The sequence below is a fragment of the Hyaena hyaena genome, unplaced genomic scaffold (assembly GCF_003009895.1).
Source record: "Hyaena hyaena isolate Hyena2069 unplaced genomic scaffold, ASM300989v1 scaffold_51, whole genome shotgun sequence".
Taxonomy (NCBI): domain Eukaryota; kingdom Metazoa; phylum Chordata; class Mammalia; order Carnivora; family Hyaenidae; genus Hyaena; species Hyaena hyaena.
The window spans coordinates 2,491,265-2,510,107 of NW_024080683.1; the positions used below are offsets into that span (position 1 = coordinate 2,491,265).

The following is an 18,843-nucleotide window of genomic DNA, read 5'->3' on the forward strand; positions in this document are numbered from 1 at the left end:
AATATTTATGAGGAAAAAAAAAAACCATTTGGATAAAAAAAAACCTTGCATAAATTAAATGTGTTCTGAATATTTGATTTAGGTTGGTGGACTGAGACCAAGATTGTTGTTTTGGCTCCTCTGATCATTCTGTACAGCCCACACCACACCACCCTCACCAGGACCCAGAAGACTGGCATTATCAGTGCATGACAATAAAACTATTTTCTGAGACATCTATTCCATAAGCACTCAGGGCTAGAATTACCCTTCAGGAACCTGCTGCATTAGAATTCAGGGTTAGGATTCAAGGCCAAGTTTATATTTGCAAATGTATAAATGAGATTCCAAATCTGCCTTTGGCAGATCATTCTCAGTATTAAGAACATGTTTTACATTGTAGTTCGTCTATATGATTGCTAAAACAAAGAGTTTCTCAAAGCGTGGTCCTGGATCAGAATCACCTGAGCGCTGGTAAAAAATGCAAACCTTGGGCCCTTCCCCACACTGAGTCAAAAGCCATGGGGAATGCACACTAAAGTTGGAGGAATAGTGCACTAAAATATTCTCAAAATTTTTTTTTTCTTCTTTGCCAGGGTCAGACTGCAGTAAACACTGAGGTAATGGGCATCCCCTACCATGGTGCTGGTTAACTCTATTAAAGAGTGACTTTGAAGTCGAAGTATTATTTGGATTTTTGCTTCTGTTTCATTCTCTTCCTACCCAATCCAACCCAACCTTTAGGCAGTTTTACAATTAATACTAGCAGTATAATCAGAAGGTCATCAGAATTTTGGTGACTCTAAAATTAATCAATTTATAACACATTGTGTGTATAAAACATTGTGTGTTTTAAAAATTAATGTGGTGAGAGAGAAGATAAAAGTCATCACTTAAAAGAAGTTTATGCATTTACATTTTTTGCCTTTGAGCTTTCTGGGAGACCAGAATTGGCTCCAGTACCCATGCTGTAGAAGCAGAGAGCCTGGTCCGCAGGGTTGGCTCAATAGAGGGGTGAGTGAGTGAGTGATTAAGGAAAATAATCAAGACATGAATACAAACACAAGAAGACATTCACTTTCGCTCCAAAATACTAAGAATAGATCCAAAAATCTTTACTAAATGCAATGCCAGTTTCCGTTCTGTGAATTTCCAACTTTCTTGATAAAGGATGACTTTTTCTAAAACCTAGGAACAAGGATTAATTTGAGTCGTGACACCTCAATGACAGTCTTTACACGGGGCAGGGTTACAATGTATTTGGGAGACATGACCAAAAAGATCACTGTATAATCATCAAGGGCTTGCTTGAAATTTTTGCAAATAATAAATCCCTTTTTTTAATAGATAATGTATTCACATGCCTCCATGTGTTTTTTTTCCTTCATGCATTCTTCTAGAGATATCTTTGTGCTTATATAAGCATATGCAAATGTAGGTTTCTATTTAAACACAACCTCTTGCTTTTTCCTTTTATAATATGGAGATCTTTCCATCTCTCTATATATCTACATCAACGTATGTCTCTCCATATACATGTAAGTACATACACTTACTTCCTCATTCTTGACTGGCTGTAGAAAATCCCACTGATTGAACAAAGATGTACCAAAATTTATTCACCTACTTCCCTGCTGATGGGTCAGTTAAGCTTTTCTCAATTTTTCTATTATAAAGAACCCTCAGTGGAATACGGCTGTTTATGCATTTTACGTATGTTAAGAGTATCACTGTTAGGATAAATTACTAGAAGTACTCTCTGGGGGTTAAAGGGTATGTATATCATCGATTTTTATAAAAACTTCCAGAGTGGCTTCCAATCCTGTGCCAGTTTACATTCCTATCACACAAGTGTGGTTTCTTTCTACCCTGGGTAAGGCTTCCTGAGTCTTCCAGCTTCACCTGTGTGAAACCTAAACCACAGTCTCTCTTTGGGGTTTACTTTTCATTTCCTTCTCAGTGGGCTGCTCATTCATATACTTTACTCATGTCTTGGCCTTTTTATTTTTCTGACGGGTTTATAAGAGCGGTCTGTATATTAAGCAGATTAGTTCTTCAGATGTAATGTCTCCACACTTTATGCTACGTCGTTCTTGCCCTGTTGCCGTGTTTTGACCGTAGTTTCAGTCACGTGGAATGGTTTCACTTTTATGTAGCTGATTTTATATCCAGCTCTTCTTTGTAGCTTCTGAATTACCCATCAGCTTCACCACTATAAAAGGATAGTAATACGATGCGTTCTTCCATCCAAGCGAAATTAATTTTTGTGTAAGGAGTTAATGTATGGAACCGACGGAATTTTCTCTTCTACTTACCCAGTTGTCCCAGACATCGTTTATTGATAATCTGTCATTTCTACACTGACAGGCAATGTTACCTTTATCATACACTATATTCCTACAGACATTTGGCCTCTTTATGGTCTTTAGCCCCCATTGGGCTATACTAATCTACTCAAGTGCTGACCTTTCTGTCTTAATTATTATCATTTTATAATACGTTTGAATCACACTATAGGGCTGTTAACATTATTCTCCATTATTTCTCTTTTCATAAAATTTCCTTCACTATTCTTGCACATTCATTTACATAAGCAGTCTTTTTCATAAAAAGGAAAGCGCCGATTGGTATTTTGACTGGGATCATATTGAAATATTAAAGTTAACTTACGAGGGTTAAAAATGTTTGATACTGAAACTTCTTTTTCAATTATTCAACTTCTTTTTGTGTCCCTCAGGAACTTTCTTCACAGCTGGATCTTATACAAATATTGTTCATTTACTATCTGGTACATTTTAAATTTATTACAAATGAGATCTTGGCTTTCATATTTTCTAATCACTGTTGCTTGTATCTGGAAAAGCTAGTGATTTCATTGAAAATAATTTTACTAAATTCTCTTATTGTTATAGTTTTTTGTTTGGTTCTCTAGGGTTTTAGCAGGTAAACAATCATATCATCTGCAATGCTAGCCTCCTTATTTCCTTTCAATTTTCATATTTTCTTTTTCTTATCTAACGACATTTTTCTTGTAATTTTGAAAGCACGATTAAAGAACTCACATCTTCCTTCCTACAATGCAGATGGGTAAGGTACTGAAACTTATAATAAGTAAATTTAAAATAAATGTGTACAATTATTTCTACCTTTCTATAGTTAGATTACAAAACTCACAGCCAGTGAACTGTATGGGTACTGACAGTTATAATCAAACACAATAGCTAGATTTTAAAAGAAACCAGATAATTCTATGGCCAATAAAAACAACTATAGTTATGCAAGCTGAGAAAGGGGCAATCGAATCACATGCTTTTGGAGGATAAATTGATAAACATGGGAACATGGGAGAAATTCTCTCTCATTTGAAAACTGGTAACTGGTCATAGGCATTGTGTTCTATTTTCCCTCATTAAATGAAAAGACATGGCCAGTGGAAGAGGCAGTATAAAAATTTTATGGGTCTAAGTATCCTACACTGCAGTAATCGCGCTACTGGGTATTTCCAAAAAAAGAAAAAAACCAAAAAACACTAATTCAAAGGGATACATGCACCCCTTTGTTTACTGCACCATTACGTACAAGAGCCAAGATATGGAAGCAGCCCACGTGTCCACTGATAGATGAATGGATTAAAAAGATGTGGTATATATAAGCAATGGAATATTACTCAGCCATAAGAAAGAACAAAATCTTGCCATTTGCAACATGAATGGAGCTAGAGAGTATAATGCTAAGCGAAGTAAGTGAGACAGAGAAAGACAAAAACCATATGATTTCACTCGTATGTGGAATTTAAGAAAAAAAAAAACAAGCAAAGGGGAAAAAAAGAGAGAGACACACACCAAGAAAGAGACTCTTAACTACAGAGAACAAACTGAAGGTCACCAGGGGGAGGTGGGTGGGGGGAGGGGTGAAATGGGTGCTGGGGATTAAGGAGTACCCTTGTGATGAGTGCCAGGTGTACAGAATTGGAGAATCACTATACTGCTACCTGAAACTAATCTAACACTGTAGGTTAACTATACTGGAATTAAAATTTAATAAAAAGATTTTATGGTCTAATGACTCACGTAACTCATAGACCACAGTGTACTTTAATTGCCACTCATACATTTCATACTTTATTGAATTACCTGGTTTTCATGAATGAAACACGATTTTTTTCCTTCAATATCTAGAGTAGTTTAAACTAATAAATTAATTTGAAATTTCACTCCTAAATACAAGGATAAAGCAAAAGTTATACAAGAGATCACCTGGAACATAGCTTCTTCCTATATTTATAAGTAGAATTTACAAATATCATTAAACCTTCCTAATCTAGATTTCACAGTTGTGAGGTTAAGCCCTATATTAGGGTCTGTGCTGACAGCACAGGGCCTGCTTGGGATTCTCTCTCCCTCTCTCTCTCTCTCCCTCTCTCCACCCTTTCCCACTCATGCTCTTTCTCGCTCAAAATAAATAAATTTGTTTAAAAAAAACTTCCTAGATCTCGATTTCACATGAAATAGAATCCAGCCATTTCTTGCACATTATATAACAGACCTGTGTTCTGCAATGCTGCTTCTCTAGGAAATCGCTAAACATTTAAATAACTCATTATACTTTTGCTTTAGAAACTGAGGGGAATCCATCAGCTAGGCTCAGGAGAGGCTGAAGGCCCCTGTCATTCTGTTTGTCTTAACCTTCTAGTTTATCAAGATTTCTAGGAGTGGAATGTCTTACAGCCTTAACCGTAAAATTACTGCCTCTAGATCTTATCATCGTCAAGGCTGGAGCGGAGTGGAACGGACTGACAGCTGAATGGAATTTAGATGAAGTGATAGAGGCCACCAGTCACTCAAAGTCCCATTTTATTAAGTGCTTTGAAAATGAGGTCCCAGAACCTTCAGTCAATTTAGGATTTAGCACAGGAGGTAGAAGATTCAGGGTGCTCTGTCTGAAGAGATTCACGTGGGGGCTCAAGGTGGCCTAGAGAAAACAGGACACAGGAAAACAGGAAATGCTAAGATCATTAACGGACACAGACGCTTCTGCCAAAATAAGCAGAGTGCTCTGTTTCATGTTTTTATCGTTGGGATTACCTGGAAGACTAAGAAAATCATTTAAAATAGAAATTACGAGGTCTGTAATATATGAAATATTAATATACAAAATAACTGATGCATGCATCATTTATACACGCTTTTAAATTAAAAGATTTTTCTTCCAAGCGTATCTTTATATGTGATAATTAAACCTGAGGTGCCTGGGTGGCTCAGTCAGTTAAGCATCTGACTTCAGCTCAGGTCATGGTCTCAGGGTCCACAGGTTCAAGCCCCGGGTTGGGCTTTAGGCTGACAGCTCAGAGGCTGGAGCCTGCTTCAGATTCTGTGTCTCCCTCTCTGCTCCTCTCCCTTACTCACGCTGTCTGTCTGTCTCTCTCAAAAATAAATAAACATTAAAAAATTTTAAAGAAAAACCAGTAATTTTAATCTCATGTGACTATTTTGCTTTTCCATCTCTCTATAGCCATAATCCATATCCAACAGTATTTTAACATTTTTTTCCCCTTTGGTAAGAGAGATGGGGAGTCTAGCTCCTTCCGTCACGTGGAAGGCTTTGAAGGGCTGATGTGAAAAAGTCTCTGAGGTACACTGTTAGGTGAAAAACAAGTGAGAGGCAGTACTGTCGTTATTATTTATATTTCTTAAAATGTAACAAGAAGTAGAAAAACATTCTGCTAGTGTATTCACAGAATACCTCTAGTGTGATACTCAAAGAACTGGACACACTGATTGCCTCTAAGGAAAAACCCTGAAGAACAGAGTCAGGAGAACACTGCATCATGCATACTCCTAGATCTTTTGGGCTGTGCTACTTAAAAATATGTAGCTAATGCATATACACAAATTTAAAAAAACAGAATAAATGGGCACTGGTACCACTCCAGCAAAGGAATAAGAAGGGCAAAAGCACTTTCTGGAGGCACTAAACATATTCACTCATTTTTTTTTCTTTTTCTTTTTTCTTTTTTTTAAGTAATCACTACACCCAATGTGGGGCCCAAAATCAAGAGTTATTCACTCTACCAACAGAGTCAGCCCGGCACCTCATTCATTCATCTTTTTAGAAAAAAAATTCCCTTACATCAAATCCGTAAACATGTAAACCCCAAAATAAGGAAATAAAAGCATCTATAGCCCTTAAACAAATTCTTAACTTTCTATAAATTATATAAGCTAGACCAGAGTCTTATTTATATAGCAGCAGATGGACATTCAGATTTTCTTCCAGGTAAATCAAAGGAATTATATTTTACATTATCAAAACAGGGAGAGGTATGAACAATATTAGTTTCAACACATTTTCCATGTGCCTCTTGGTGGGATCTACTTTTAGCAAGAGCCATTTAACATATATAATCACTAAGTATATATATATAGAAAGGTATAAAAATTAGCTTTCATATCACAGTCTAAAAAAAATGATTAATGTAATCTTATTTAGTTAACAAGAAGAGAAAAAAAAACCCTCCATAAATAACCATCTAATTATAAGAACACAAATGTTATTTTATAGAGAAGTGAGTAAATAAAGCTTCTTAAATTGTTAATTATTATAAAGTCTGGTAGAACTATGTTGTGATGAGCACAAAAATATCACTAACTACAATCACAAGTTTCTGAGCCTCAAATGCAAATTGGGTTCAGGTTCCAAAATTCTAAAAACTACAAATGGTGGGGTTATACAGAAAAATAATGAAGAAACAGAAGAGTTTTAAGTGAATAAAGACATATGAGGAAAACTCATGGTGATACAATTAGGAGAAAGATCAAAGTATATGATGAGTTAGAGCTGTGGCTGAAACTAACTATTCTGCCATAATGTCCATGTGGCACTGATATATTAACAATAAACAGATCCCTAGAATTATCAATTTTATAAAATGTAAAACATTTATTCAGGTAGTAGCTTAGCCAAACTCACATCCAGTGATGTTCCAGTAACAATGTTAATCTTTTTGACACTTATTTAATACTATCAGCAGGAAATGCCTATTAAATGTGTGTATACACGCATTCATGTAAGTAAAACACATATATATGTGTAATATAAAATTTATACACATTGACTCCACTGACCAAATTTTAAAAAATACAGTAAGTAAAAGGAGAAATAATATTTTGGCCAAATCTGAATATCAGTAGTTTATACCATAGTATATTCATAAAATAAAACTGTATTTGTTACCATCATAATCTTTGAGAAAGTTCTGATATTTCTAAGTAACTTGAAATCTGGACATTTTTACAATGCAGAGATCAAATAATAAAACATGTTATATAAAAGATTTTTTCATTTTAAGGTATAGAACTAAAGGAAATCCTATGTTCAAATGCAAATTCTCTGTTAATGATTCAGAGATCCTTCTAGTATAAGAAAGATGGTTGTATGGTGAATATTAGACTAGGGAAGAAAAGATTTCAAGTGCTATTTCTTTATTTTTCTTAGTAATGGCATCAATTTAAAATTATCTTTTCATTCCTATTGGCACATCCTGGGAATTGGTTTGTACAATGGAGTAAACTTTCCTTTGATTCAGAAGTTATTCCTACTAAACTTATTCTGAGAACCCAAACAGGAAACCTTGCTGCCAACGAACTGAAAGGTTTGTGTTATTCCCAAGAACTCGAACTTAACTAGTTTCACATCAACTGAATTAACTGACTGTATATTCCACTTATTGTAGCTCTTAAGGAGCAGCCCAGTGGACTATTTCCCAGGAGGGAATTCTGGCCAGAGCAGAGGCTCCTGCTACCTGGTCAGCTGCGTTAGGCATGCCACAGGTGACAAGTTGAACACTAAATGACAGCCAGAGAAATAAACTTCAATGGCAGAGCCCTGCTTAATGTTTGAAACAAATGGCTTGAGTCGTGACCAACGAGGGTTAGATATTGTGCTCACACACATTCTTTGTTTGGGTCTACAGAGAATGAGAAAGATACCTGAAAATCAGTAAATTCCCTTTAAGGACATGGCATCTTTCAAAATTTCTCGAGTTCTAGGCGTCTCAACAATCAGAAGCCACAAATTTTCTAACATTTGGCAAAAGGAGAACAGTAGAAAATCTTAAATAGGTTTCACGGCACTTCAACTTTGTTAACTTTACTACACTAACAGATGTGAAACTGCACACAGCTGCGAATGACGGAGATGAAGATATTCAGTGCAGTCGAGAGGGGGAGTCTAAGGCAAATATAAATTTTGGTCATAAATGCAAGATAATACAATAAACATTAGCAGATGTATATTTAGACACTATGTATCCATCAAGGGACACCCTCACATGTGCTTTGAGGAGGCACCTTATGAGTTTTCCAAGCAAAAGCCATCTTTTTATATAGCTTTTTTACACCTTTTGCTAAAAAGGAAATTTTCTTGTAAAAAAAGAAAACAAGCTACCAAAGAACATCCTTAATGAAAACCTTAAATATTAATTTTTAATAAATTAATATACACAATGAATACTATGAAGTGACTGTGTTTTTTTTAATAGGCTTCTACTACTCCCAGTTATTATAATTCAACTATTTTAAGTGTTAGTTTAATTTACCAAGTAACATAATAAAAATCACACATCAAATTTGTGTAATGGATAACTTCAGGGGCAATGCCACTTTGCACAGTCTACACAGAAAACCAACCAAACAAAACCTATAAAACTTCCTTTGTTACGTTTGTACCGGGATCGCCACGACCCAGAATAATCAATTTCATTAACTCAGCGATAACGCTAGTAAATTTAGTAAGCCCACACGGAGTGGATGAAGATGCTTAACAGCAAGGCTGCCTTCAGTGTGAAGGCAAGCAGAGAAGCCTGGAGAAGGATCGAGAAGGGCCAGATGGTATGCCAGCATGGGAGAGGGTGGGTGAAAGCAAAGTGGGAAAGAACTCTTTCTCCCCATTTTTCAGTTTTCCTAAGGCCTCGATAAATGACAACTGTTTCTCCTTCCACTGAAATGACTTTCTGGGGGACTCGTATGAGGCGCACTATAATGTACTGGCCCCTGATCTACCTACCTCTTTTCCTTTTATTAAAGATGGAGTTATTTTTGCATCTAGAACATTTTACTATTTTACTACTTTGTAACTATTGGGATTTTTAAAGCTGGGAGGAAATTAGGAAGTCATCTAGTTTAACTAAGCCCTTATTTTACTACTAGGGGAACTGAGGTCCAGAGAAGCCATGATTTAGTTCCTAATCTATATAAATATCCTGGCGTGACAAAAAAAGTTTAGAAATGCCACATATAATGTTATTAAAAGCAAAAGACAAACACACATAAGAAATGCTTCAAAACACAAAGAAAAAAGTACAAAAAAGAGCTCTCCCTCAGGATGGCTAAGTCATCTGTTCTGATATTAGTAGGAAATGGTACATTACATACAATGGGCTTTAAGAAATGGATTAGGGAAAAGGTACTAAATGATGTATGAACACGTGTATTGATTACCAACCAAAAAATTGTGTACAAAATACTTACCAAGTACATACTATATCTTGAGGAAAATCCGTACAATGAGAAACGTAAAGCCTCTCGTAATTATTTTCTACCAAATTTGTTTCTACCTCTGTTTCATTGTAAGAACAAAACATACGGTAAGATCACGAAATGCACTTAATTCAAGTCCCCAGCTCCCCTTTACACGATGCACCTACTACAAAATCAACTCCATTGCCACCTTCGCCAGGTGGTTCTCAGTGAACACTCTCTACTTAGCTGCGGTGAGAATGGGAACTTCGGGACACAGGGTTTGAGGATATTAAATTCTGCACAGCTTTTTATCACTACTTCTGTGACAGCCTTTCAACACATGAAAATTTCTTATGTCAAAATAAATATTTTTCATAAATTTTAAAAACTTGAAAATTCAAATACGTAAGGTGTGTTCTTCCTCACGCCTATCATCAGAGCCAACATGGGTGTTTTTTTTCATTGGAATCACCTAGATCAGGGCTTTCCAAAATCTCTAAGGTAGAATGCAAAGTGACTTTATAATATGACATTGGGGTAAACACTTTTAATTTTACTATTTAGGTATGGGTTTTCATATACTTTAGGAAAAAATTACACAAGGTTTTAGGAGTGAATCAATTTTAAAAATACATTAAATAAATAACAGTAGAGGTTACATGAATATGGCCAAACTAAATATGTAAAGTCTGGGAAATGCTACTCTGCAAATGTAACTTCTCTGGCGACGGTTAACATAAATATTACTATTCGGGGAAATTCCAAACTAAGTTGTATTTTACTCTCTATATTTCTTCTTGGCTTTTATCTCATAGGCCAGTGTCAACGCAATATAAAAGAAATTTCTTTCCGTAGAAATTTAAAGTATTTTACTGGATATCGCTGAAGCCTATGAAAATTGGCATTAACGAGTAAGACTTGCCCGTCTTTCCATTATTGATAAAAACTTCCCAACGCACATAATTGTGGGGCACAGTTTCAATATCGTCCTGCATAATAATAGCACATGCACCACAGGCTGGACAATGCCACAGGGCTGAAACTGCTCGAAACACTCCTGCCCAGCCCAGTCTGTGTAGTTTTCTCCCCTCCAGAGAGGAACACAGACCGCAGGGGCTACCAAGAAGCTAAATGAAACAAATCAAAACTCAAATACTTACTGTCGCTGGGGAGGCCCGAGTGGTGTGTGTCACTGAGTGACCAGAGTTCTCCATGGAATTGCCAATAAGGTAGGTCCCTCCAGAGCTGCTGATGAGTTGCCCTCCGCTGACGCCCATCTGAACACCACCCGTGCCCACCATGCTGTGGGACGAAACCACGGCGGTCACCTGCGCAGAACTCCCTTGAGTATCAAAGTAACTCCCTCCAGTGTTTTGGCTGTACATCTGCGTTTCTGTGTAAGGATAAGTTGTTGTTCGGCTTTAGAAGAAGAAGGAGAAAGGAAGCAATTTAGTAGCTTATTTCTATCATCTCATCAGTCTTTTCTAGTGTGAATATATGACTCACGTACATCAGTTGGCTTATTGGCCTTTGGAACAAGGAAAGCTTTGCGTTTTTGTACAAAACTTCATTCCGGACATAGTGGGGTTGACTTCCCAAATGAAAGCACCTCAACGCCCCTCTGTACTTGAGAGCTGTTTGGCCCTCCGCTAGTGCCTACCTCCGGCACATAAGTTAAGTTCAGGTCTCGTCCATGTAAGAAACCTCGCTGAACGACGTATTCGATTCCTGAGAACACTGCCTGTGGGTCCAGTTTTAGAAAAGGGGCTGAGCAGCCAGCTCGTCTGCTATTCCCCATTCCTGGGCGACTGGCAAGCGGCTTCAAACCAAGCGAGGGGGCATGGTTCTCTCTCTTGCCACCACACAGACCTTGAGCAAAGAGTTCACCCACTCTGGACCCTCAGCCCCTCTCTCTGCCTCCTCTTCTTTCACACTCAGATTTCTCCTGGAGGAGACTATGGCAGCCCTTCATGTCCTCACTTTCCACTTGGCAACAAGTATAGTTAAGCTTCCGTCCTTGGCTTCTCACTGCAGTTGCTTTTAATAAGGTCACTCGTGACCAAATCTAAATACCAAGCCAAAAGGCTGTTGCCAATCTTTGTCTTTTTGACCAGTCTGCAGCATAACATTGTTGACCACTCCATGGCGCCCTTCCTTCCTTCTCCAGCTGCGATAAGTAGCGTATCTGCCTGATTTGTTTTTCATTTCCAGTGGACTGTAACTTACATTTTAACCTGACTTTAGCTTTTCACTTCTCGTTCTGAAATAATCAGAAGCTCACAACAAGTTGCAAAAGTAAAGTACAAAGAAGTATAACATACTTTTATTAAAAAATTCAAATATCCAATTAAAACCCCCAGTTCTATCATCACTCTCTGCAACCTGCCACACTCCAGAGCAAGCTACTCCTGACGGTTTGGTGTCTACGTTCTCAATATTCTCTATGTATATATAAAGTCTCTCGGTCCTAACCTCTCTCGTTTCTTAAGTTTCTACAGCATTTCTTCTCCACTTTATTTTTTTCTTTTTATCTATCTATCTATCTATCTATCTATCTATCTATCTACTTATTTATTTTGCTTTGTCCACCACTACCTTTCAAGAACCTTTTGGAAGCTCCCGCTTTCTGGCAGTTTCAGTACTAGGAGTTTCTGAGGTCTCCATTTTTAGTGCTTTTTTTCTCCTCATTTTTATTCAGATCACCCGTTTTTACCATGCTCCCAGTAAATGATCTTACCTAATGTAATCTCTCTCTACTTTGTGATTATGCTTTTGAGAACTGAAAATCTGGTTTGTAACAGCCACCCGGCATCTCTACTAGGAAACCCCACGATAAACGGGAAGCCTCCTGTGTAACATGTAACATACGACTAGTAAGAAATTCTCCATCTCTATCTCCTTTCCGTATAGTCCCCGTCTTAGCGGAGAGCACCACCACCATGCTCAGCTTTGGAAATTATTACTGACTCTTTCCTCATCCAGCCTGATATCAGTCAGTACGTCTTACTAATTTTACCTTTGAAAGAATTCTTCAACCCTCCTTTCCATTTGCATACTCCCTGCCTTCGCTCACAATATTGTCTATTATAATTGCCCCCTAACTGGTTTCCCTTCCTCTAATTTGGTCCTCCTCCAATCTATCATCAGCGTTGCTACCAGAGGAAGTCTTCTAAAATTCAAAATTGAAAATAAAGGTTTTCCTAAAAACTTCTCCATGAATCTGTCTGGCCTTCAGAAGAAATTCTGAGCTTTGATCTGCCTTACGAGAAAGCTGCTAGGGCTGGTGCTCACGTGATCTTGGACGTGGGACTAGCCAGGGCCTCAAACGCTTTCCTCACTCAGGCCACACCGATCTTTTCATTGATTCCTCCCAGAATTATTTTTCTGTACCCCTTGCCCTCTGTGGCCACTCCCCGTGGGGCTGTTCCGTTTGGTTCCCTGTACTCTCCGAACATGCTGTGCAAACCTGAAATAGCTCCTAATACACCGAGTGCTAATTTCCTCATGTCTCTGTACTCCTGTGAAATTACATTTTACTCGCATCTGTGCCCTGAACATTTAACGCACTAGCTGGTACCTAGCAGGCACACTAGTGAACAAATAAAAATATGAATCTACTTAAAAGTATATGTGACATAATAGCCACTTTCATAGATTTCTAAAATGTAAATCTTTGTTTTATTAAAACATGAGAATTTATGTCAACTATTCTGAGATGTCTTGGTATCACTTAAAGCAGGTCATTTAAACCCATTACAAATTATGCTCGTAATATAATTTATAAAGTAGCTCCAAAAGTATTCTCCCCTTGGTAGTTACTGCTTTCCTGAAAGAGTTACCACAGACCCAAGAATAAATTTTAGTTTGGGGTGATGACTGAAATAACTCCATAGAGAATACTTTCTGACACACAGAGAAATGCCATTTAAATTATACACATCATCATGGCTCTGTTTCCCAAGTGGAAGTCCATTTATATTTCTTTCATTACACATTTATACAATAAATAATAGCCATACTGACTTCAAATTTAGGTAAAAAGAGAAATGTGGTCATTTTAATTTATCCAAAACACAATCTTTTGGTGATATTTAAGTAAAGCCAAGTAAACTACAGAGATAAATATGTGACAATAAATACTTCCACAAAGGTGAGTATGGTGCTGGCTTTCTTTTTCATGGTCCAAACAAAATGACTGTGTATGCTCCTAGCACTAACTTGATTTCGCACATGAAACCTAAAATAGTTAATGATAGTTAATATTTACTGACCATTTCCTATGCAATGGGCACTATTTTATGTGCTTCTCAGATATTAACTTATTTAATCCTCATCACAACTCTGAGATGGGTACTATTCTAATTTCTATTTCACAGACAAGGTGAGTAATTTTAGATAAGATTACATAGCTTTTCTCAAAGCAAACAACAAGTAAAAAAAAAAATATTTGGAGTCTGCACTTAGCCCATGCTTGCAATCATTTCATCACAAAAAATAACTTTTATGTACATCAAAAATATTTGTGAATGACTGTGGGGGACAAAAAAAAAAACAAACCTCTACAAGGTGGTAGAGGGAATGTATGAACTTCCTGGGGCTGCCTGTGATTTCCTCAGACCTGAGCCCACTGTTTCCTAGCACCACACCACCCTCTTCTCTTACTGGGAACGCAACCTGCAGACATGTACTCGCAGCGATAAACAAGGAGAGATGGACAAGGAAGGATTCTTCCAGAGGATACTTAGTCACCTCGCACTTGGATTTTAGAGGTTCTACGATCATAGTACAACCAAGAGTACAGTAGAGATCGCTACTCTACCATAAGAGAAACCCGCCAAGGAATCTGAATCACTCTATGTTGGGCACGCCTCCTTTACATACTAAGTTATCAGTCAACAAAGACAATACAAACAAATGCACCGCAGATAATATAAAATCTCTATAGCCCTCAAGTTAGTATGAAAATATGGCAACCGACTTTTATTTTCCCATTTCCTTCTAGCATTTAGAGATGACTTGAGAGCCAGAAAGTGAGAAAAGAACGGGAAAAAGGGAAAGTCACTGAAGAATGTGCCTGATCCATGAACCATCCTCATTACCTGATCATGAGCGACGTGACAAGGGAAAAGGTTACTGCACAAACACATAGTGGGGTAAAGACTGACAATTTCAGTGGGGGGGGGGGGGGAGACAGGGAAGGACACATTTTATGAGGAAATGAAGTGTCATGAATTGTTTCTCAATTTGTCTCTCACAAATAAACACGGTAGAAAGGGGGGGGACTTTCAAAGTGGATCATAGAGGCAGACCACAATATCCTGAGTCCCTGTCCTTTTAAAGGTTAGGAAGATAAGCATTAACCCAATGCTGGAGTTGTGTCTGGAGCCAAAACAAGAACCATGCACAGGAAACTCCTAAAGATCTCTGCCATGTCTACATGCTCTAAGCTCCTGGATAAACACTGAAAAACTTATGGTTAACAACCAAAAAAAAAAAAAAAAAAAACAGACAACAGCCCACACAGTTCATTCTTAAGTAGTAGACATAATAACTCTTTAATTCAGATACCTCAGAGCAGCCTATCTTTCATATTGTATAACGAATACATGTAAGTTATGGCTTGCACATTATCCCTCCCCCCAATTTCCAAAACATATGTTCCAGAAAATTACTCAATATTTGGCATATCAGACTGAAAGCAGCTTACTATTTCTGGTGTGCACATTGCAGAAACAGCTAAATTCTCAGGCAGTTCTGTGCACATTTGAAAAATGCCCCCGTGTTCTCTTTTGCTTGTTCTTTACTGACTGCCATTGACTGGTATGAAAATAATGTATTGTGTTCTTTCTACAGCAGAAGAGAGAACTTCCCATTGTTCTGTATGTGTATCCAGTAATGAATGTAAATACATAGGTATGTGCAGGCTTGCGGACAGAAGTTTCCTCAGAGCGGACTCTTATCAGGTTCTATGTGAATGTCAGGACAGATTTGTTGAATTCAGGAAATGACTGCTGTCTGAATCCCATCATGCCTCAGCATAACTCTGACTAAGCATGACCCTGAATATTCCCAGCTTGCTTATTTACTAGAATGATTATGTCAGTTTGCCTCAGCTACAACCAATTATCCATTTTCTTTAGCTTTGAGTGTCTTATCCACAAGTCCAGCTATATAATATCTCCAAACTATGTGCTCTGTGCTTTATCCAGGTTTTGAATACCCTCCCACCAATAAGCCAGTCAACTCTAAAATTAAGTGAAGGCACGAAAATGGTAAATTAAGGAAATAAAATATCTTGCAAGTTTTATTACCATAACATTTATTATAAGGATGGAATATGGTAATGTGGAGCATTATAATATCTTACATTGGTATAAAATTTTATCCTTCACTGGCTACTCTGTACACATTCTTTTACCAAATATTTACTGGGCATCTATTCAGGCACCCAGAATAAAAGGAACCAAACAGACATGACATCTACTGCCATTAAGGGCTATATAAGGAGTAGGTGGTCAAAACTAAATGAAATAAGATAATTAGATATTTTCTTAAGTTCATGAAAGAAAAATGGAATATGAAAGCATAATAAATGGAAGGGGGCATATTAGGGTAGTCACATAATGCTACCCCAAAGAAGAGATATTTAGCTTAAAACTTAAAGAGGAAAAGGAGTCCGCGCTATGGAAAGCAGAAAGAAAACCATATCAAGAAGAGAGCACGGGATGTGAAAATCCGCAACACAACAAAGATCATGATATTTAGGAAGAAATTAGAAATGAGAAGGATATTAGAAAGAAATGGGGTTTAAAACGTAGGTAAAAATTAAACTTGCAAACAGTTTAAATATTTTTTTAAGACTGTGGGTCACATTTACAATTTTAATAGGTCACAACAGCATTACAAAGAGCGACTAGCTGAGCCAGCCAACATTCAAGCATTTTATGCATCAGGAGGGGAAGAATTATTCTGAGAAGCATTTGTTTCTAACCTATAAATACATGGTATGTGTACGCGTATGCTCACGTGTGCATTTACGTGAATGTAAAATGTACATCTAACTGTGGATGATAGTTTACAAAGTCTGAAAAACACCATTATGAACTAGGTAAGAAACCTGAATCTAGTATTAAGTTGGGGCAGGCGTAAGGAGGCTTGGGTCCGGGAAGGCGAAGGAATGTTCCAACTAGAGAAATAACCAGAAAAAAAGCCTGAAGCCAAGGAGGTAACTGGAAGCCATGAGAAAAGGGCGTGGCAAAGAGGGCCCAGTGCTGCATGTGAGTCACGTGAAATGATTCTGGAACATGTTCATGAGACATGATGGGAAGTGATCTTATTGAAAAATGTTTCAGTGTCCTGATAGCAATATTTGTTTTACTGGACTAGGTCGAGGAAATAGGTAACTGAAGGCAGTCAGAATGTCTTTTTAAGTATTTTCTAAAACTCTGAGGGCACCACAGGGAACTTGGAAAATTTAGAAACTAGGGGGAATTATTTTTAAAGACGGGGGATATATTATCTCACTTAATTGGCATTAGATGAATCACATGGGTTAGGAATTGTTCGGACGCCTGGGTGGTTCAGTCAGTTAACTGATTTTGGTTTTGGATCAGGTCATGATCTCACGGTTTGGGAGTTCAATCCCCATGTCGGGCTCAGCTTGGGATTCTCTGTCTCCCTCTCTCTCTGCACAACTCTTTCAAAAATAAACAAACATATTTTTAAAAACAGAATTGTTACCCCCTCTTACACAGTCATGAGCAGAATCTAGTGGCGGCAGTGGCCCATTGGACTTCCCAGATGTGGTTTTTGTCTATGGTCTGGGTGCTCCCTTACGTTCCTACCCAACCTTTCTCAGTCATATACTCCTGACTTCTTAGAGATTCTCTCAGTCACTAATACCTTCCAATAAATCCCGTGTTTTGCTTCTAAGCAAAATAAGCTGGAGTTGCTTTCTGTTGCCTGAAATCAAGAGCCTTGCCTTCAACAGTTTTCCATTATGAAGTTTTTATGTGTATCGCAAATGCCGGGCACGGAAGGGCCCACATTATTTGGAACCTACCACAAACTGTGTTCAATACGGTATATAATCTCCGCTGGCTGGCGTGCATGACTTGAGTTTTGAAACAGATCTTCTCTTGGGGCGCCTGGGTGGCTTAGTCGGTTAAGCGTCCGACTTTCTCTTAGGTCATGATCTCACAGTTCGTGGGTTTGAGCCCCGCGTCGGGCTCTGTGCTGACAGCTCAGAGCCTGGAGCCTGCTTCAGATTCTGTGTCTCCCTCTCTCTCTGACCCTCCCCTGCTCATGCTGCCTCTCTCTCTCTCTCCTAGAAATAAATAAAACATTAAAAAAAAAAAAAAGAAACAGATCTTCTCTTGAATGCTTCAAGTCAGACTGAAGCCAAAGGATGCAACAGCAAGGTGACATATCCATTTTGTGAAAGGCACCAAGGGGGAAACAGTAGTTCAGAAAGGAATACACGTGACACAACACTTAACCTCTTATTATCACCCAAGAACAAAAAACAACAGGTTAAATATAAAGTCTTATAAGAAATACTACTCAGTATCATTAATAAAACACTTGGCCTGATTTGTTGCCAAAACAACCAGGGAGGAAATGAAAGAATGAATGAGTCATTAAGAATGAATAATACATCATTCATTCATAGTATTTTCATTACTATACATGTTGATAATGTACAAGGTATTCAAATTATTACTTTAAGTTTATATCATCCTATTACCACTGCATGCAGATAACTGGACATGTATACTTTGTACTTAAATATTCTTTATTTCTGTAATAAAGGAATGTGGTTCTCACACTTGAGCATCCATCAGAATCACTGGCAGGGCTTGGTGAAACACCGATTACTAGCCCCTGCCCCCAAAACTCCTACAGACGCTAAAGAACCCGGCTGGCGCTTCTAACAAGTTCTCAGGTAATGTCAGTGCTGCTGGTCTGTGAGACTCTGAGAACCACTGTACAGAAGGATGTTAAAAATGTGCAACCCATATCTCACAGGTATGAAGGAAAAAAGTACTGTTTCACAACTATTCCTTCTTTTAGTCTGAGTTTTTTTGAAAGTCTCAAGTCTGCTGTTCTCTTAAGGAGTTTTATAGTCTAGCGCAGCGAACCCCGAGGGCATTACTAAAGTTTCCAATGTTGGAGCTCCTGGGTGGCTTAGTCGGTTAAGTGTCTGACTTTCGCTTAGGTCATGATCTCGCGGTTCGTGGGTTCGAGCCCTGCATCGGGCTCTGTGCTGACTGCCAGCACAGCACTGGAGCCTGTTTTGGAGTCTGTGACTCCCTCTCCCGCTGACCCTCCCATGCTCACTCTTTCT

At 38.0% G+C, this 18,843-nt stretch overlaps 1 protein-coding gene across 10 annotated transcripts in view; it reads right to left on the reverse strand.

The window, feature by feature from the left end:
* Positions 1-18,843, reverse strand: part of RFX3 (regulatory factor X3) — a 287,161-nt gene that overhangs the window by 89,569 nt on the left and 178,749 nt on the right. For all 10 annotated transcript variants that reach the window (XM_039230866.1, XM_039230864.1, XM_039230860.1 and 7 more), the window contains one exon: positions 10,658-10,916. In XM_039230866.1, the coding sequence (XP_039086797.1) occupies positions 10,658-10,916 (259 nt within the window). The remainder of the gene's footprint in view (positions 1-10,657; positions 10,917-18,843) is intronic.